Source organism: Penicillium waksmanii (genome assembly GCF_028829765.1).
Source record: "Penicillium waksmanii strain IBT 27052 chromosome Unknown utg000009l:1.0-4314994.0:1.0-4318279.0, whole genome shotgun sequence".
Classification (NCBI taxonomy): Eukaryota; Fungi; Ascomycota; class Eurotiomycetes; order Eurotiales; family Aspergillaceae; genus Penicillium; species Penicillium waksmanii.
This window is the reverse complement of record NW_026643255.1, coordinates 3,535,425-3,555,444: the sequence shown is the minus strand read 5'-3', so window position 1 is coordinate 3,555,444 and position 20,020 is coordinate 3,535,425. Positions and strand designations below refer to the sequence as shown.

The 20,020-nt window shown below is 48.7% G+C and overlaps 9 protein-coding genes across 9 annotated transcripts; 5 read left to right on the top strand and 4 right to left on the bottom strand.

Annotated features, from left to right (window-relative positions):
- Positions 1–313: 313 nt before the first annotated feature.
- Positions 314–604, top strand: N7481_011664 (uncharacterized protein; the record flags this gene model as incomplete). Its single annotated transcript, XM_057270883.1, has 1 exon — positions 314–604. The coding sequence occupies one exon, from the start codon at positions 314–316 to the stop codon at positions 602–604; it is 291 nt and encodes a 96-aa protein (XP_057118057.1).
- A 507-nt stretch (positions 605–1,111) lies between these two features.
- On the bottom strand, positions 1,112–3,796 carry N7481_011663 (Rad4 family protein; the record flags this gene model as incomplete). Its single annotated transcript, XM_057270882.1, has 1 exon — positions 1,112–3,796. One exon carries the CDS (start codon positions 3,794–3,796, stop codon positions 1,112–1,114), a length of 2,685 nt encoding a protein of 894 aa, XP_057118056.1.
- A 293-nt stretch (positions 3,797–4,089) lies between these two features.
- Positions 4,090–4,632, top strand: N7481_011662 (CoA-binding protein; the record flags this gene model as incomplete). The annotated part of the gene is made up of 2 exons (XM_057270881.1): positions 4,090–4,174; positions 4,253–4,632. The coding sequence occupies 2 exons, from the start codon at positions 4,090–4,092 to the stop codon at positions 4,630–4,632; spliced, it is 465 nt and encodes a 154-aa protein (XP_057118055.1).
- A 240-nt stretch (positions 4,633–4,872) lies between these two features.
- Positions 4,873–5,949, top strand: N7481_011661 (uncharacterized protein; the record flags this gene model as incomplete). Its single annotated transcript, XM_057270880.1, has 1 exon — positions 4,873–5,949. The coding sequence occupies one exon, from the start codon at positions 4,873–4,875 to the stop codon at positions 5,947–5,949; it is 1,077 nt and encodes a 358-aa protein (XP_057118054.1).
- Positions 5,950–6,520: 571 nt separating this feature from the next.
- N7481_011660 (uncharacterized protein) lies at positions 6,521–8,590 on the bottom strand (the record flags this gene model as incomplete). Its single annotated transcript, XM_057270879.1, has 6 exons — positions 6,521–6,784; positions 6,885–7,028; positions 7,270–7,356; positions 7,412–7,531; positions 7,759–8,070; positions 8,126–8,590. 6 exons carry the CDS (start codon positions 8,588–8,590, stop codon positions 6,521–6,523), a joined length of 1,392 nt encoding a protein of 463 aa, XP_057118053.1.
- A 4,929-nt stretch (positions 8,591–13,519) lies between these two features.
- N7481_011659 (Nitroreductase) lies at positions 13,520–14,286 on the top strand (the record flags this gene model as incomplete). Its single annotated transcript, XM_057270878.1, has 3 exons — positions 13,520–13,855; positions 13,913–14,027; positions 14,084–14,286. 3 exons carry the CDS (start codon positions 13,520–13,522, stop codon positions 14,284–14,286), a joined length of 654 nt encoding a protein of 217 aa, XP_057118052.1.
- Positions 14,287–14,424: 138 nt separating this feature from the next.
- On the bottom strand, positions 14,425–16,417 carry N7481_011658 (uncharacterized protein; the record flags this gene model as incomplete). Its single annotated transcript, XM_057270877.1, has 4 exons — positions 14,425–15,293; positions 15,346–15,677; positions 15,732–16,051; positions 16,112–16,417. The coding sequence occupies 4 exons, from the start codon at positions 16,415–16,417 to the stop codon at positions 14,425–14,427; spliced, it is 1,827 nt and encodes a 608-aa protein (XP_057118051.1).
- Positions 16,418–16,963: 546 nt separating this feature from the next.
- Positions 16,964–17,257, top strand: N7481_011657 (uncharacterized protein; the record flags this gene model as incomplete). The annotated part of the gene is made up of 1 exon (XM_057270876.1): positions 16,964–17,257. The coding sequence occupies one exon, from the start codon at positions 16,964–16,966 to the stop codon at positions 17,255–17,257; it is 294 nt and encodes a 97-aa protein (XP_057118050.1).
- Positions 17,258–18,313: 1,056 nt separating this feature from the next.
- N7481_011656 (uncharacterized protein) lies at positions 18,314–19,597 on the bottom strand (the record flags this gene model as incomplete). Its single annotated transcript, XM_057270875.1, has 4 exons — positions 18,314–18,721; positions 18,786–19,160; positions 19,232–19,351; positions 19,412–19,597. 4 exons carry the CDS (start codon positions 19,595–19,597, stop codon positions 18,314–18,316), a joined length of 1,089 nt encoding a protein of 362 aa, XP_057118049.1.
- Between the last annotated feature and the right edge of the window lie 423 nt (positions 19,598–20,020).

Genomic DNA, 20,020 nt, shown 5'->3' with positions numbered 1-20,020 from the left:
GTCTTGAGTCTTGGCTAACATTTCCCAACGACCATTACGAAATAGAATTTAACACCTGGGCAGAAAGGCGACTACTATATGGCTACAAGCATGTAAGCTAGGGCACAATGCATTTAAAGTTGCACTCACCCCATTAAGAAGGCCGAGAGAAGGTATAAATAGCCATTGAATCGACCTACTTCCGCTCCTCTCATTCAGAATAAGTCTCCAAATAAACCCATATTAACCGATCACTCTGAAGGACTCGGAGTTTACAATGACGACCTACAAAAAAAGATTCTGCCTAGCCCTTTTGGGACTGCTACTATTATCCATGAACGTTATCGCTTCAAGAATAAACTACATTGCTAGATATTCAGAGTCGGATGATCCGACCAAAGAGTTTGAGCGGGTCCAACTCGAGTCAAGCATCCCAGACGGACAGGAGGACAACGTGATAAAGCATACGTCGGGATGGTCTCGTGGAAAGTTCAGAGCATACTATAACAAGCGCATGGTTCTCACCGTCGAAGCTATCGAGGTGCAGAAAAGTAAGCGTCGGGCCAATCAACTTGTCCAAGAGATTGAACGCTTGATTGATCAGCGCACGCACTCTGGGAAATAGAACTTAAGTTACTGTATGTGCTGAACAAGCTAGCTCTGAGCTGATTTGGATAGCCTGAGTCGTGGATTTGATCAGCTAAACTACCTTGGAAAGTGACGTATCTCAAATTACTGTGCAATTTGCGGCGAAATCAAAAGTTGGTCGCTTTGGAACGAGAGCTCTGATTTTCATGGACTGGATTTTCGTGGTCCGTAGGGTACTCCCGAGGTCGCATGTTGGTAGTGTTCTTAACAAGTTCTTTTAGAATTCGGAATACTAGTAGTTCTCTGGAAATAAGTTTGGAAATTAAGATGCAGCTCCCGAGGTCTGCTTCAAGAACTTCGGAGCCTCTGGGTGCTTCTTGCAACTAGGCTAAAGGAGATATGTCAGTTGGGTTGCTCTTATACCCGATTAAGGTCTTACTAGTAAATCAAAGATGGCCTGGAGAATAGGAAATTATGACTCAGTTCGAGCCGCTATTGTACAGCAATTTTCTAGATTACAATAAGTCTTATCGATTGGGCAAATCTATCCACCACGTCGACGACGTCGTACGCCACTACGCGTTGGAGGAGCATAATCAGACTCGGGATCATCCTTGGCGCCTGTCTCCTGGTCCTCATCCGGCTCCGATGATATAGAGATTGGCGGTGATAGTTCTCCATCATCGGAATCGTCTTCACCAATATGATCTTCCTGCTTGTGTTCCTCAACAATCAAGTGGTCGTCGCCATCGTCTTCTTCGCCGGGTAGGAGGAACCCACCACCATGATCAACAGGATCATGGGAATCCTCTTCAAAATGATCATCATCATGTTTCTCATCAGGCTCATGTTGTTCATTATTCTTCTTTCGCAATGCGAATGGATTCTGTGCCTCTCGCTCGCGATCTGCAAAAGGATCCCCGCCACCATATTCCTCCCGAACACGTTCAGCAATGCGCAAGCCGAACAAGAACTTGCGCCAAGTCTGCAAAATCCGCTTTTCGGCCTTAAGCTCCTCTCTTTTGCGCTTCTCTGCTGCGTCAATACGCCAGGCGTCTTTGAGCAAGTCTTCATTCTCGGCTGCCACGACAACGCCTTGGATAACAGGGACCGCCATCTTAGAGCCAAATTCAAACCCAGTGACTGCTTCTGCATAATCGATCCCAAGCTTTTTGCACAGTCGAACAGTGCCGGAGAATGGAACGTGGGCTGCGCCACGGGGTATCATACTTGGCACGAAACAATCGATATTGCCGTAGTTGTTCTTGGGGATCTTGCCGTCAACAATAGGTGGTGGGATGATGTACTCGGTTTGATCGCGCGCGTAAAGACCCTGCATCGGTTTCTGGCCCGTTTCACGCTGCATCTCATCGACCTCGCGCTTGCGCATGAGAGTCACTGCTCGGATGGGTACTTTTTTCAAGGGTGCGGCTCCGGCTTGGATCTGTCGTCCTTCCTTGTGCCAACTTTCCGCAGACATGCATTTGACCACATCGGCTCTTTTGTAAACCTGTTCCTCTTTAGCACGAGCTCCTTTGCCGGCAGTAAATGTGCGAACAGGCTCTGCGCCAGGCTTGAGGGCTTCTTCCCGTCGTAGGAAACGCTCAAGCACAAACTCGGTTGATGTGCGAAGACTCTGGAGGGTATCTCCTGCTTGTGTGGTTTTCTTTTTCTCTGGTTGTTTCCGTTTGAGATCTGTTTCGTCCTCCTGTTCATCCACCTTGGTTCGTTGGTCCGGAGGTCTTATGTACCCACGCATGACGTTCCGGAACCAATCGTATTCAAAGTATTGACCTTGGAGGCCTGGTGTTGGTAGTTTCTGCACTGGGAATCTAAACCCTTTAGTTTTTCCGGGCCATGTCCGCCGTCGAAGATATCGAGTTGTGACATCTTTGGCGGTTCCATCCGCCGAGTGTGCAATCACGTAGCAAATTACTTGCTTAACACGATCAGCTTTGGCACCACGTGGCTCAAAGGCTTCTTGTTGGTCGGCGCTTAGTCCCAGGGGCTTCGGCAGGACCAAGGAGTCCACAGAAATGATTTCGTTCGTGGCTGGAGAAACAACCTCCGTCCAGTAGATTGGGAACGGGAGATCCTTGTCATATTGAGCACCACCTTTCTTCGCTTTAGGTGGATCTTGTTCCACGTCAGGCGTTGATTCAGACTCTCCAGAGCCGTTCTCAGGCTTGGTGTTCGTGGGAACTGCATCTGTCTTGGGTGGTGTGTAAACTTCTGCTTTTGTCCAGCCAAATCCTAGCGGTTGTAGATTCGACACGAGTCGGGCCTCGATCCCCAAGGCCCTGATCAAAGCTGTGAAGAGCTGAGCCCCAACATCGCGGGAGCCTTGCATATTTTCGGCGACAGCTCGAAATTCATCGATGTTGGCAATGCGCTCCCCATGGCGCTCTGGGTCATGTTCCTCATTCCTGAAGTCGGTAATGATCTCTTCAAGGGAGGCCACGGGACGATATCCGTGCTTTCTGAGACCCGGGGCCGTAATCTGAAACTGATTCTTCCAGTAGGCCACTAGGACCTTGAGCAGGGTGATGATCGGATCTCCGCGACTCATATCTGGCTGGCCCGGTTCCAGTCGCTCTGCTTCCGGGCCCCATTCTTCCTTCTTTTTGGCCTGCTTGCCCTTCTTTTTCTTAGACTTGGGCGGGTCTGGCTTTCGTTCGGGGATCTCCAATCCGGTTGCGATTCGCCATTTCTTAACTTCTTTGTGAATCCCGTCCGGCAACTTATGACGTAATGTCTCATGAACTTTGGCGTCGTTGATCCAGGCATTGCGAATGGCATTGTGATAGAGTAGACATTGAACATGGATGCAGTGGGACTGAATGCGAATATGACGTTCGATCTTGGTTGGCCCCTTCTTGCCGTCGAGTAAATCCGAGACGTGGGCCTCATTCTTATCGAGGGTCAATTCCAGATCCTGGAGCTCGGGGCCAGCGAGGCTTGGGGTTGTCGCGCTTGTCTTGGGGTCGATTGCGTCTTCCCAGTCGATATCGTCATCCTCCTCCTCCTCCTCCTCTTCATCTTCGTCATCTGACACAGGGATACGCGACCCATGGGTGTTATCGGCGGGTGTGTCGCTCAAGGAGCTCTCAGAGGAATCCGAGTCGGACTCATCGATAGAGAAGGGCTTGGCAGAGACATCAAGGGCCTGACGTTTGGGCGGGGGCGGGTCCTCGGAGTGGGAGCGCTTGCGTGGGACGAAAGGTGGCATGCGACTTGAATTGAAGGAAGTTGTAGAAGTGGATTTGGGGAAATGAAGTGGGTCGACGAGAAATGGCGGAGGAAGGAGATGCGCGGGAGTGAAGGTCGGCGGCGGCCGAGGTAGAAGGTTGAAATGGTACTTCCAGTTTGTATGGGAGTGTCATACAGATGGCAGGTACCTCAGTCAACTCTCGTAGTGAGTTCACCACTAGTACTGCCCCGCGGGGAATTTCAATCAACTTCTACAATCTCCCTCACCTCCCTCCACTGAATCTATACACACGTTACTCTACTCCATCCCCCATGGATCCCGTCAAGCGATTCTTCTCCTCTCCACGCTTCGCCGTGGCGGGCGCCAGCAACGACGCCCACAAGTTTGGATATAAGCGTAGGCCGAAGCCGAATCCGCATCCGAATCTCTTCACTATAGGCCAAACTCGCTAACCATATACTTGCTTCTCTTCAGTCCTCGCATGGTATCACCAACATTCACTACCTGTGACTCCCCTCAACCCGAGAGCAGCGCAGATATCTCTCCCCTCGCGTGCCTACGATACAGTGCCCTCGCCATCCGGACTCCCCTCCCCGACGCAGACTTCGTTGTCCGTGGTGACTCCGCCTCCTGTGACCCTCAAAGTACTACAGGAAGCACACTCCGTCGGTATCCCTGCTGTCTGGTTGCAACCGGGGACCTTTGATGATACGGTGCTGCAATTTGCCCATGCCAACTTTGAGGCGGTGATTGCGGGAGATGGTGGACAGGGCGGCGAAGGATGGTGTGTGTTGGTAGATGGTGACGAGGGACTGGAGGCAGCTGGAGTCCAGTGGACCAGCCAACGACTGTAATAGTCGGTGTCGGTGGTTGGTGGTTGGGCGAAGATGTTGAAGCAGGGGGGGCTGGGATGTCTGAGATGTAGTGAATAGAGTACTCGTATGTACACACCGTACTCGTGCTCGGCACTAGTCAGCTTTAGGGATTGTTTAGTTCTCCTCTCCAACTCAACTTGCTTTTTTCTTTTCTTCTTCTTCCCTCCACCAGCTGGGAGACTCACCTCCTTTCTGCTTTCTGCTTTCTCTTTCCTCATTATGCCCGACATGCACGCCGTTTTCCAGCACGCGGCCTCACCCCCCAAGGTCGATCTCGCCAGTGCCAACTCGCAGCTCTTCCAGCTGCCTTCCTCCACCTCCGCATCTTCCTCGCTTTACTCGCTTTCTCTCAGTCGCAAACGACCCCGTCGTGACACCGCAACCCTTTCATCTAAATTCGACCCTTCATCTCAAATCCATAATAATGCCTCTCCGCTGATCTCGACCGATTTCCGCCAACCAAGTAGCGAAGAGTACCATGCCTCCGCCGAGTTCGACTACCGACCCAACCGATACCGCGAATCCTTCCTGCCTCCATCACTCGATGCCAGCGTCGATTCTCTACTTGCAGATGGGAACAGTCGGAAACGCACCCGCCGTGATTCCAACATCGCCTCACCAATAGCCGATACGGATCTACCGAGCCCAGCCACACGAGTCGGGTGGGGACGAACGGTGATCAACGCAGTAGGCAAAGTCCTCGATCTCTGCTGGTCCGGCGCATTCAAGGGTTTCTACGCTGGCGGTGGTCAAGGTTATGACATGCACACTGGCTCCCCAGCACAGTTCGCCCCGCCACCAACCTGGCAAGCCGGTCCCAGTACCTCTACCGAGAAAGATCGCATCTTCCGCACACCTATCCCCGGACAATATCCAGACGAAGACATCGATCGAAGCTGGGTAGTTGTCCCCGGCGAATCCACCGATTCCTTTGGAAACGATGGAAACGATGGCACCGATAGTCCATCCGCTCTCCGAGCTCGTCGCATCCATCAAGCCTCAAGTCCGCGACGACGACAAGCCGTGATGCCACGCCACGCCAAACGACCAAGCTTGTCTGTGCGACCATCTACACCTACAAAGAGTACTGCTATTCCATCGCCACGATCACAGAACGGTCCTGGGTCTGCGGAAATGCAAAAATACGCAGCGCGGATGCGCCGCAAAGAGCGCGAAGAAGACGCCAGTATCCAACGGCTGAATAAACAACTCCAAGATATGATTCGGCAAGGCAAAGAAGCGCTGGGCACGACGGTAGAGGTGGATGATCTCGACATGGATTTCCAGTCGGATTGAGAGATATACGCTTTTCTTTGTCTTGCTTTGGTCGTCTCATCCGATCTTCTTCTCGCTCCCTATTCTTGTCTCACTATTTTCCCTGTTTTTTTCTTTTCTTTTTCTTTGGGTTTCTTTGGGCTGGGCTGCCCCTTTCTCGCACATAATGATTCGATACCCTCAAAAGCGCTCGTTTTCTGTCAAACCTGACTGAATGGGAAATCGACTATAGCGCTGAACGACTTTACGATCTCGGTGTACTTGCTTTGTTCCTCGGATGCTCTACTAATTGTATTGGGCTCGGGGGGGTTTTATGGTTTGGAAGAGTCACAACACAACACCATTTCTTGCTGAATGGTACGAATGAATGGAACTAGGACTTGATTCAAAAACAATTGGCATTGTACTTCAATTTCAATACGTACACCACTCCACAACAATCCTAATCAAACCAAATCAAATCAAATCAAATCAAATCCACGAAACAAATCTGACAAAGTAGTTCATCATTGAAAATAAATGTTCAACCATATCACGCGATGGGACATCCTTTGGTAGCATTGGCATCAGCAGGAATCAATACCTGTTCGCACTACTTCCTGGCCGCTTGGGGAGGAGTAGGGCCGCCAGCCTTAGGGGCGCCAGCACCACCAGTGCCGCCAGCACCAGCTGGGGCACCGGCCTGGGCACCGGCCGCAGGGGCAGCACCAGCAGCACCAGCAGCGGGGGCATCAGCGCCGGGCTTGCCACCAATGGGGTTAGAAAGGAAGTGGGTGACCTTCCCAACGACACCACTCTCAAGGATGACATCGGGGAGAGTAGAGCCTTGAACGGGGGAAGTATCACGGGTCTCGTACTCGTGAACTTCACGCGATTTCATCTATCAAATCAACCAGTAAGCCAAGATTACTTCGTACAGGGAGGATCAATATTTGCTAAAAGTAAGTATTACTTACCGGGAGGATACCAACGCCGTGGTGGGCGTTACCAACCAGCGCGCCGAGACCAGCCTCACTGGCGAGTTCCTTCATCAGGCGGAAGGGGTCGCTTGGGCTGCTGGTAGACGAGGCCGAGGGGGTAGACGAAGATGAAGAGGAGGGCTTGGTGGTTGAAGTCTGGCTTCCGGTGGGAGTGGCACGGCGCTGGAAGCAATTTTAAGTATTCCGTTCATTTGATGCTAAAGTTCAATGGGGTTCCCATACCATGAGGATGCTGTCGGCGACATCGGCAGCGTCGGTAGCACTGTCCAAAGCATCGGGTTCACCGTGGGTATTCTCACTGCGGCGCTGGAAGTAATTTTTAGTATTGATTTGATACTACAATTCAATAGGGCTAAAATACCATGAGGATGCTGTCGGCGACATCAGCAGCGTCGGTAGCACTGTCCAAAGCATCGGGTTCACCGTGGGCATTCTGGCTGCGTCGGAACTATGGCAATTTCAGCATTCAGGTCCATTGAGATGCATAAGTTGCATTCACATACCGGCATCACGGTGTCAGCAGCATCAAGGCCGCTCGACAAGACACCGGTTACGGTGTCACTGATGCCACCGAGCTTCATCTCATCGGCATTCTCACTGCGGCGGCCATTCTTGGTTGTGGGCTATGAAGTTGGTTAATTACATGTGCAGAGAATTGATGTCAAGAGACGTGGGGTATACCTTTCCGCTGGTAAAGGTGTCCAGTAGGCGAGTGAGGCCTCCAATTTCTCCACCGAGGTCTCGGGTTTCGTGGCTGAGCTTCTCATCAACCTGCTCGGCAGGCTGTTGGATCTGCGGGACGTTAGACACTTGGTTGATTTGAAGTATCAAGGCCATATAGATAACTTACTCTTTCTTCAAATCCCTGCTCTTGACGGTGGTTTTGAGCGTAGTTTTGTCCTTCGTTCTGGCCATAGTTCTGGAGCCAATTCTGACCTTCATTCTGACCCTCGTTCTGACCCTCATTTTGGCCCTCGTTCTGACCATGGTTCTGACCAGCATTCTGGCCATAATTCTGACCCTCGTTCTGACCATGGTTCTGACCAGCATTCTGGCCATAATTCTGACCCTCGTTCTGGCCCCAGTTCTGGCCGCCGTACAAGGGATATCCATTAACAGATCGGGTCTGCTTCTTACCGGTGTTGGCTGGATGAGCTTGGTTCTATAGGGGCATCATTAATATCGGCGTTAAAACCAGGGAACAATGTATAACATACCCCACCAAACAGCTTTCCCAAGATAGGGAAATTGCTGAGATCACCGGTCAACGAGCGAGGAGCATGGTCGACGCCTCGCTTCGGCACACCACCCAGGAGCTGACCAATGATCGGAAGGCTGTTGATGATATGGTGTTGAGGGGGCTCGGGCTTCTTCTTCTTACCCTTCGCATCCTTGCCATCTTTACCATCTTTCGAATCCTTGTCATCACCAGCGGGCTTCTCATCGGCGGCAGTCTTCTTGTCATCCGCCGGCTCGCCATCTCGAGAGCTCAGTTTGGGATTCAGCAGCGAAGCAATCATATCGTTTACTTCGCCACCTGCTGTACCGGCACCGATAAAGTTACCGCTGCCATCACGGCGCATATGAACCACACCAGTTCCCGCATCATTCTCGCTCGGAGGCAGAGGCGCAGCCAATGCCACAGCGGCACAAAGAGTAAGGGCGTATGCTGTCTTAACCATCTTGTTGGTGTTTCGGTTGTTGTCGTAGAATGAGTGTCAACGTCGACGAGCGACGGGTCGGGTCGAAAGCGAGCAAGAAGGGGTGTGTAAACGAAAGTCTGGGAATGCGAAGAAGCGTCGTAACGAGGGATGACGGGATATTAGACCACTTTATAATGGTCGCTTTGGTGACATTCTAGGATTACTGGGATCAAGGGGGAGTGGGGGGTTGCGCCCTCGTGAGAGGGTTCTTAGACAGTGCCGACGCCCTTGCTCTGGCATGTTGTCACTTCCATGATCCCCAGGAGTTGGTGGCTTGGGCTTGTTTATCACGGAAAGAATGTTCCGATGCTTGTTTGGTGAGATATCTCCGTCGATCATCATTGCAGGAGTTCATGCAAGGGGCCTCGCCCACTGATCGTGGGCGTCATGGCTTGCCGTAGGGCTTGTCTTGACATGAGAACTACTAATTATTCTCGGAGAACTTCAAAACGAGGCATACGAGCTATGCATCTCGTTTGAGGCTGCTATGAGCAATTCCTCTCTGGCTTCCCGGAACTTTCCAACTTGTCCTTGTCGGCGGTTTTGTGTATACATCAAGGGGTCATGATTCATCAACCCCTGTCTCCCTCATAACACTCCTTGTGCCATAGCTCGAAATTTAATATGTAGGGCGAGAACTCGATAGTAATACTTGCCATGGAATTGAAAAAACTGGGAACCTTCTGCAGGCTGGTTATGTCCTACTAGTAGATCGATGGGGCTCTGGGGCTCATTTAACCTTTAAGACTTTGGAAGGCAGTTAGTTCTATGGGTCACTAACATATATACCGGAAAATGTCCGGCAACCCTTGGCGTTCTCCTTCCGTTCTAGTTAGACCTGCCCATGCATAAGATTCCCATTCCCATAGGTCTCATGGGATAAGACTGAAGGCCATGCCCATGGGACTCGTATAGAAAATACGCTAACTATATATGGCTAGGGTATATCTTTGATCTAACCTAAGAAGGTAATTTTTGATGTTTCATGTAACCTTTTGTCAAAATCTATATCTGCGTAGCAAGTTCCTACACCACCACTCTTATATATATTTTCCTTAAATTTATATTTTAACTTATTCTTTTTTAATTGATACCAATTTTCTTTAAAAACGATTATTCAAGAAGTCTTGGCAGGTCCCATAGGATCTTGGCAAATGGGATGGGAATTGATTCTTACTCCCATGGGTCCTAGATGCACAGGTCTAGCCATACTATTCTCGCTAGATTGGGCAGCAATAACCGTAAGTAAGACCCGCTATTCGCATGACCAAACACTTGCTCCTGGGAGCGTCACAATGTTACATCTTCAAGATAGCTGAATAAAAATAATCTGTCTGTTCGGGCGAGATATTATCAAAGGCTCCTGGGAGCTTAAATCTGACCAATGCTGCCTTGCCTTAATGAACATAGATTGAACAAGGCTCCCCACACCGATGCTCTTCCTTTATACAATGAGTAAAAGTGAGTTTAACACTAAAATCTAGCATTATTTCTCTCACTAATACTTCTTCGGATGGAAGGACGTCTACCCAGGCTAATCACCGCCCGTTTATGCCATGTATTTTAAGCACTTACAGTGAATCCTTGGCTATCATAACCAAAAGCATAATTAAACGTACTTGAACAACTTCTTCTATCGAGACAAGCGAAAGGTGCCGAAGAACCTCAACACCCATAATTACCCTCAGACCACATACCTAGATGGCTGCCTCCAGAATCTAGTAGTCCGAGCCTGCATTGCAATAAGAGTGACATCCAAGGACAAAAGGACTGCCCTTATCCAGTATAAGATTAGAACCAGCGTCAAGTGCCCCCCCAAAAAACAGGCAACCTGCTCATGCCGGTGATAATGACAATCAAGTCTGACACATAGATGTTTAAGTAGGTTAAAAATGTCGAGGGAAAGCTATACCGGTGCTGTCCGCTTCGGAAAACCCACCGCTGCTTATTAATTCACTGGTAGAATTGATTTTGGCGGCTAAGTCGACTTCTTGATGAGAACACAATATACCTTAAGGTTTGTCAGCTCACTAGATCGAGTTTGCTTTGCACATGGCGAGAAAAAGGAACGTTGATGTCAGCAGCAGCAGTAATGTGGAACTTACAGTGCATGTATGATTCCAGGAATATCACCTAACAAGGTGAGCAAGATGTTGATGCAAAAGTCTGCTCCACATCCTCTTCGTAACAGCACCGCAAGAGGCGGGATAAAAACAGCGATTATACCAAGGCAGATGTCTCTGATCGAAAGAGGTCAGATAAATTGACATTTGATCATGCGTATAGTGTTCATAAGTCAATCTTCCTACTCACGACGCTGTAACGGCCATTTTCAATGTCCCGAACAATTTAAATCTCCCTTAAGTCCGAATGCAGTCTCGGGATATGAGAGATTCTATTAATGAAACGAAAGATCTAGGTTTGAGTAGCCGCCATGATTTTCAATCCAGGAATTGTGACGAAGATACATAGTCGATGACGTAACTACTGTGCACGCTCGAAGGTATGGAGAGTCAGGTAGCATGGCTAAGGTATTATCATTTATAGCTGAAAGAGATGGATAGCTATTTAGGTAAATGTTTGCCAGAGAAAAATCTAACTAACTAAATGACTACTTACTATCTTCGTAGTCGATGCGCCGGATTCACATAAGTTTACCAAAATAACTCGCGGGTACGACCGTTGAAGATGTTGATTTGAACACTGTTATATGAGCACATTGATGGCGCATAATGTAGTGATGAAAACAGAACGAACTTGACTTTTTCTCAACGGGCTCCAAACTGTGGCACGGGAAAATAAGTTGAGGCGTTCAGAATCAACCTTAGATAGCGCGCCTTCTCACTGTTGAAAAAAAAGCGGAAAAGTAAATATTGTTAGTGGAACAAGGGCGGTCATGAAAAACAAAACATGATGTTTGACCCGTCAACGTTTAAGCAAATTCAAGTGCGTTCGTTCAGGCAAGTTTCACCATTAGCAGTTTCACCAACACCGTTTGACGAGATCCGAATTAAACGGTCATTTTGGTGGTTTCGGTTGAACCCCACCCACATCTTGCTGCCTTGGGCCATCGGTCACGTGGAGTTCCGGGTCTTATTAGAGTCTACATCGAAAAGGAGAACCGTAAAAGTTGCCATGGAATCGACATTGCGGGAATGCCTTTCAATCTTCTCAATCTTTTCTCTAAGCGGCCTAATGATGGTTTACAAGAAGCCAGGTGTTAGGGCGACGGCGCGGACAACGGATGAAGGTCATTAGATAAGGGCTATGGCAGGGCGTCGGTTCATTTTGTGAACGAACCAACGGGGTTGTGGGCGGCCGCAAAAGTAGCAGACAAGATATATGAGCTGATATTGTCAACTTCTCTGGCTTGATTCGTTTTAAGTGTATTTTTGACGGGAGGGAGTGGAAGAACAAGAAACTACGGTCGGGAAGGGGAAGGGGAGGGTGGGTGCTAATTAGCTCCGTCTCAGGTGGTTCATAACCAACGATAAGACTTCCCACTTGACTGAACGAAGATGGCAGTATGTTGCGGTTGGGAGTGTAGCTGGGCCTCTACTGGTATTTACATACTCTTAATTCGAAGGTATTATTTTTCGTTTGTTGACTGGAGCAGGGAGGAGCCTTCTCCGATTCAATTACATAGGGCTGGTGTTCTACATCAATCTCCCCATCGGATGTGCTGTTATGATCTTCATCGCCTTTTTCTATGACGGTAGTCGCAACGGTAAGAAATCAGCCGAGTTGTTTGGATTGGGAACCCAAATCGTTCGCTTCGACTCAGCTGGAACTCTTATGATTTTGTCAGCGACGATTTATCTCCTCTTAGCACTCTCATGGAGTAGGACCGCATATATCCCAAGTAGTAGTATCAAAAATTATTATATATGCTATACTACTACTAGTAGTATCGGTCGGATGAACAAATTCCCAGGTTGAAAATCAGAATACTACTAGTGGCTGCATCAGAGTACGATTGACATTATTCTTGCTCCTACTAGTTAGTAGTTATAAGGAGTGGGTACCAATGCCTGAGGCCATGTGATGCCTTGAGTGCGGACTATAAAAGAACTTGAGCCCGAAATCACGTTAAACAGCTAATTCTTTTTTCCCGATGAGCCCCAAGCCTCGGTGCGTCTTGGTGTGGTTTGATGTGATTTTCCTATCAGGGTGGGTCTATTTTCCCTCCCCACAGTATGACGAGCTATCCCACGAACACCGAAGATCTTCTTTATTCAGGGAACACCGAGGCAATTGAATCGTCTTTATTTCGTTCCAGCGGGAACAAATATCCCTAATGCGTCCAGATGCATAGTGTCTGCTGGCAGAAGGAAGACCATGCATTAGCATAACCAGCGCTCTGGGTGTCGCCCGTCTGGGCTGCATGAGTGCTGCATCACTAAAGTCCTACTTCATCCGCCCCCTCCCGTGTCTTGTTTTGAAGAAGAGAATCCCAGTTTACGCTGCGCACAGATCTCGGGTCCGGTGCAGAAGTAATGAGGTTGGCAGGTGGGGGAAGGTTCCCTTCTAAGCCATTGTCCACTTTTGAGTGGGGACCTTTATTGAGCTCTGGCCGCCGGACCATTGTTCTACTCCCACGTAGCCCTATCCCGTGCAAGAAAAATATACCCGCGCATAATTGGATACCGGGAGAGCGATTAGCGTATTACAAGCGCGGTAAAATTGAAATATAGTGGATAACGGCCTTGAACTTTATGGAGAGATGCCTCCGTAAAAACCAAGGTTGCTTCCAATAAACGGATAGCAACCCAGCGATCACGTCCGTCTCGAGTTTTTGCTGCCCACTTATAAATATTCGGCATCTTCTTGATAATGGGGAGCTATTAATGCCGGTGCTGCCTTTTCTCCGTGGAAAATCAAAGGACTGCAAGTTCACTCACAGTCACCATGGGATCAAGCCAGTCTAAGCCTTTCAACAAAAACACCCGCAGTCTGCTAAAGCTCACTCAAGAGCGACGCACACATTATAAACTGCTAGGCAAAAGCCCCATTTCTGACGATGATCTCGAGACTCTTATCCGGAATGCGACCAAGCATGTCCCTACTGCTTGGAACACACAATCATCCCGGGTTGTCCTGTTACTAAAGGATGAGCACAAGAAAGTGTGGGATATCGCCATTTCAGTCATTGAGAGTCTAGTCAAGGCGGGCGCTGTTCCGAAGGAGATGTTCGAAAACTACACAAAGCCCAAGCTAGAAGCTTTCAAAGCCGCTTATGGAACTGTAAGTACATATATACTCTATTAGGCCTATTGGTTCGAATGACTGACTTCGCAAAAGATTCTTCTATTTGTTGACTACGAGTCCCTTGAGGCTACCAAGGAGAAATTCGCAATCTATGCAGACAAAGTTGACACTTTCGCCCTGGAGGCGAACGCTATGGCCGAGTACCTCAGTATGTGCCCCTCTACCAACCTCTTTCTGAGATTCGGATTCTAACATCTATCGTAGTCTGGTTATCACTTCAGTCTGAAGGACTGGGCGCAAGCCTGCAACACTATAACCCATTGATTGATGACCAAGTTGCAAAGACTTGGGATATCCCTAGTTCCTGGAAGCTTGAGGGTCAAATGGTCTTTGGCACGCCAGGCGAAAAGATCGAGGAGAAAGAGTTCGATCCGATTGAACCACGATTCAGGGTCTATGGGAAATGATGTTGGCCCTCTGGAGTTTCATATAATTTGCCGCATTTTACAAGGATAGATAATGTATATACAACATAATGAATAGTAACCATTGAATCATAATCTCTCCATAAAATTATTACGTTGCAAGGTCATATCGAATGGCATTTATGCAATGTCATCCTGGGCAATGGTCGCCCCGCCAGTTACACCATCAGTGATCCCTTTCACAAGAGCTTCGAATCTAGCCTCTGCATCCGCAGACGCACGCGATGGCTGGAATCTGCTGAACTCTTTCTTGCCCGAAATAACCTGCAAGACCTCATCGACATTGAGGTCCCAAATGTTGTCCGCTCTCCACGCAACATGTGTGTCCGGACGCACAAGAACCATGTTACGTTCCCAAATGCGGCGGACATGGGGCTCGTTTCTGATGATGACGCGTGAAATGGGAATACTGAGCCTAGCAGCTGCAACCACAATTCGGTCACTCGCAGATTCCTTATTAACACTCTCTGCGTCATCGTCCACGAAGTGAATCAGAGTCCATTCCGCACCGAACAAATCATAGATGCTCGTTTCCCCATCCTTCAAAAACACATGAGGAGCGCGGGATCCTGGGCGGGTGCTGGGACGATACCGGTCGGGTGTCCACTCCAGTTCAGGCGTTCCATCTTGATAGAGAGTGGGTGAGTGGTAACGAAGGTCGAGCTCAACACCTCGGTCCTCAGTTTCTGGTCCTGATTCTTCGAGGAACTTGCCGATGCGTGCGCGCAAGTCCTTGCCCTCCTCCGTGTCATCGTCAATCGGGTTATTCTCTGTCGGGTACATCTGTGCCAATTTGATATGCTCCATGATATGGCGATGGGCTCTTTCTAGAGTACGAATCTGCATTGGCCTTCTTTCCATGTTGTAAGACTTGAGAAGTAGTTCGCCACCATAGCCTTTGACTATCGCGGCCAATCGCCAACCAAGATCGACAGCATCAACGACACCGCTGTTCATTCCGTATCCGCCATGAGGCGGCATTCGATGAGCTGAATAGATCAGTAAGTGCCGATTTTAAATGTATCGTCTCACAGAACTTACCAGAATCACCTGCCAGAATTACCCTCATGCTATCCGTATAGTATTGGTTGGCAATACTGAAATTCGGTGCCCATTCACTGTGTGCATAAATCTCATCGATCTTAATCTCATGCCGCTGGCCAGCAGAAGCCATAATTCGATACACAACCTCATAGGGGTCGACTGGGCCCTCTGGGAGCAGATGCGTGGGAAGATGAGCGGTAAACATATCATCATCATTCTGGTCAAGTATCACTCCGCCATGTGAGCAGAAAGTATGCCAATATTTTCCGAAAGACCGCTCCTCGGCAAATTGTCGTGATCTAAAATGAACGAGATGCATTCTCAAAGGCCTATTGCACACAGAATTAGAATACTTTTCTCGAAGCCTCCGAGGGAAAACGTACATTTGACCACCAGTCATTGGAATGTCTGCGGTCTTACGGATTCGGCTTCCTCCGCCATCACAAGCGATAAGATATTTGCTGTGCAGAACGTGATACTCGCCGTTCTGATCAACAAATGTTGTACTCACACCTTGATCTCCTTCAGTATGCACCAAGTAGGTCCATCCAAATTTGCTAGAAATGTTGCTCTTGGTTTGTATTTTCTGCCTCAACCAACCTTCGAAGATTGGCTGCAAGCATCTTTGACCTGCTTCCGCACATTGAGTTCCATCATTCGTATCCTTAATATGAGCTCTTTGGCCTGCAGACGATGGCAGTTTCTAGAGTTTATCTTAGAGCTGATCGGCTTATCATAAACACGACAATATAACAGCACTCACCCAATTTGCTAAGAGGTGTCCCTTGCCATCTAGCTTTGTCGCGAATTGGGTATCAAAGGTCGCATCCTGGCTTACACTGCCCTCAAATACTCGGTATTCCTCGGCAAGACCCAGAATGCGGAACAGTTCCATCGACTTGCGGTTCGTCAAGTCCAATTTGGGCCATTTGCTGATTTCAAGGGACCTTTCGGCCAGAAGACAGGGTACATTTAGGCGGTCCAGCTGATAGGCAAGGATCATGCCGACCGGGCCAGCGCCAACAATCACAATAGGCACATCGTGAGAGAATGATACTGTTGAAGACATAGTTTCAAATGTATTCCTGCTATCGGTACTTCGACTAGCTGGCGATGGAAGTACTCGATTTCAACCATGCGTAATTTAGCGACCTAGTGTACTTATAAGGCGTGCTTTACGCGGAGACCTGGCATTTCCAATACAGGTGGGACGACGGAACAGAAACTAGCTTTCTCTCTTCGGTTGTGTGCGGATCCTGCTGCGGATCCTGTTTTACTCTGTACGAAGACTCGGAGCTCGGTATTCTCCGAATTTTTGTGACAATAACCCCCGGGAAATTTATTCTGCGGGGAAAAAGCAGTCGAAATTAGAGGAAAATTCTGCCAGTCCAATTTTCAATTTCTCTTCTTCGTCAATTGCTCATGCTCGCTATACTTGATGACCCGTGGTGGGGGGGTTGGAAAGAATTCTATAACTAAAAGGGCGATGATACCTCGCAGGCGCCACAACTTCCCGTCCACTTGGCACCTGCGGTTCCCACACGGTGGATTGTAAAACAACGGTATTGTTGATTGTATGCACGTACAGGTACCTATCTTCGCGAGAAGTGGCACCATGGCCCAAGCGGAGGTACTTGGGCAAGGCAACACGAAGCACAGTAGCATCAACTGCAGACTGTTGATAACGGCAAATCTTTGTACTACATTAGACCAGAAAAGCAATATGCGTACTATTCGAGGGATGTCACCCTTCGACGAGCTCAAAGCCATGGCGATCGATCCTATCCCAGCTATTGTTGATTTGCTGTTGCTTTTCTGTCTGTATGATCGTGGTGAACGCATGTCGGCTTGGGCTGCTGTCTGCGACAAGGACCCGCAAGATTTCCAGTGCTGCGGGCTGGCCAGTTAGAACTGCAGGAATTATGGACACATACACGTGTATCCAAACCTTCGGCTTGTCAAAGCGTGAGCCACAACCTTAGACGGCAGTGCCTCAAGGTGGCGACTTCCGGCGGTATCGGATAGCCCTTTGTAGGTTTCTAGCACCAATCTGGGACATTCCTTTCTATGCATCGGCCATCTGGCCTAGTGGTAAGGCATCCGTTTCCGATGCGGGAGATCGCAGGTTCGAATCCTGCGTTGGTCGCTTTTTGTTTTTGCTGTCATGTCCGTCGTCTATGGGGGTTGGTTCTGGGATGGGTGGATCGGATAGCGCAGGCTCAGGCAGCTCAATAAGACACATGTCTTTATTTATGTCTACTAGTACCAGTGTGAATCCTTTTTGATGGATGTATGGTCAATGGTCATACTCTGGGTGCAAAAAATCTACCTAACCAACAAACAGTCTTTTAAGGCAACATCACTTTATATCTCTTTGCTGGAGAGTAGAAGAATGGCAAAAAACGACCAACGCAGGATTCGAACCTGCGATCTCCCGCATCGGAAACGGATGCCTTACCACTAGGCCAGATGGCCGATTGATTGGTTGAGCGGGGAAATGTTTGCATAAGGACAACTTCCCTGTGATCTTGGTAAATTTGACTACTATTTAGTAGTAGCTATACTTGCGACTTGCGATCCTGGTACTACTTCATATAATAAGCAGTCACCGTGCCAGTCTATGTCCACGGAATAAAATTTAACTTCCACCTAATCAGATCGGCAAACCTTGCGCCATCGGCACTAGTCTGTGTAAGAGAAAGGCTGGCATGCGCGTCAAATCTAATGGCGGTGCTGATCCGTAACAGATATTAGTAAGTCTGGTAAGGTTGCAACACTATTCGACTAGCATACGACAGTTTAAAGATGAACTGTAGCCTTGAAATACTGGACTGCATATCAATGGCCGGGGCTGCTGATATGCTGGCAAATTAAAATTGGTACGGTGATCATAACTTCATTTCCCGGTTTCAGTTTCAGTTTCAGTTTCAAACAAAATCCATTTTAACCGCGACGAATAGAATCCTTATCCAGCCGCGCGGAATTGCGCGTCGAATGAATTTCCCAATCCGATGTAATTTTGATCTGCCCCAAGGCCCACTCGTTGAACCCGGGCCTTTTTCCCACCGGTGGTTGAGTGACCGTAACCAGGGGGATTTCCGGTTCCTCCATCTGTCCGCCTGACAACACAGTTGCTTTCCAATATCTGGTACCTGAAGCAGTGTCTGATCTTGCAGTTTCGGATATCAATGTGCATTCTGGGGTCCCGGTAATCCTTTGGCTGGCCGGCGCCAGCACCGGTAGGCAGGCAACAATGATACCCAAAAGCGTCACGATGCTCGACACGAGAGATTCTGGGGCCGAACCGTAGGTTGAGTCCTTTGAAATGAGGAAAAGTCTGGTATCGACACGGAGTGCCGAGAGGGCGATGATACTGTTGTAGAAAATGTCAGGGCTGAAAGGTGGGGAGCGAAACAGGGCCGAACAGGACTACTCACACTAGACTCAGAAGATAGGTACTGGCCAGAGAAATTCCCCCCCTTCCGTGAAAATTGCATATGTCGAAGAATTGGTATAGGGAGAAGAAGGATGAAGATGTTGAGAATGAGTTCACTCACGACACAGCCAGTGTGTAGCATCTTGCGATCGCCGCAGTTACCTTCGACGCTGGCCAGCCAGACTTTGTGTGGTGGTGTGCAAAGGAAGGCTTTTGCCAGCAAACTTGCAATCCAGAGGGTTGAGCATAGACCGATTAAAACGCAGGTCAGCCTCATGATAATCGGTTGCTGGAATCGGCGGAAGTAGTATTGCAGTATGGAGAGCTGGATGAGGGCCACCACGGTAACCCAAAGGAGCTCCCCCAGATATGTAAGCTAATTTGAGGTTAGATGTGTCTCCCAGTGACATTTCGAAGAGGAAATTATGCGTATAGAACGGCATTTACCTTGTTGAAGCGTACCAAGGTCTCAGACCCACCAAGACGGACGACTTCATCCGTATGGATTCCCATTCCACAGAGTAAAATGAGAAGAAGCTCAACAATATAACGTCCCAACATGATGACCTATTGTAGCATTTCGTCAGTTTGATCTATTGCCCATCAAGATAGGCATTGTCATCTCACCGTAGCTGCTAGAATGAACCAGTCATTCCCTTGAAGCGAGACTCGCAACCTTCGTCGTGTCCATAGTCGTAGACCAACAACCACAAAAGCAACTGCCAGCAGAATTGTTTGTACCGCAATATCAGTCTTTCCCAACCAGTTCTGCCCGAGTGCATGGACAAGACTTCCACTGGACTTCGAAGACATGACCTAAATCTCACAGGACTTCAACGCGGGACCTCGGGAGCTTCGAACTTGAAAGTGGACATGACCCGATATAAAAATATATTGCATCGAGATCTGCCAAGAGCCACGAGGGAACAAAAACAGCGCGGGGCTCGCATTAAAGTAAACTCACTAACAAGTAAAACGTTGCCAGCAAAACTTACTAACAGGGGAGGTCCCTGCATCATTGCCGACAGGATCAGCGGTCACGAAAATGCTAAACAGGCGAACCAGTAATCGAGTCTAGATTATTCTAATAGACCCGGGCGAATGACTCTTTCTGATTGAGTTTCAGCCTAGTTTTTTCTTTCTTTCTTTTCATTCCTTTCTCGAAATGCTCCATCGAGTCCACTTGGGGGTGCGGCAGCAATCCTTCCCGCGCTGCCAAAACAACGTAACCCGCCC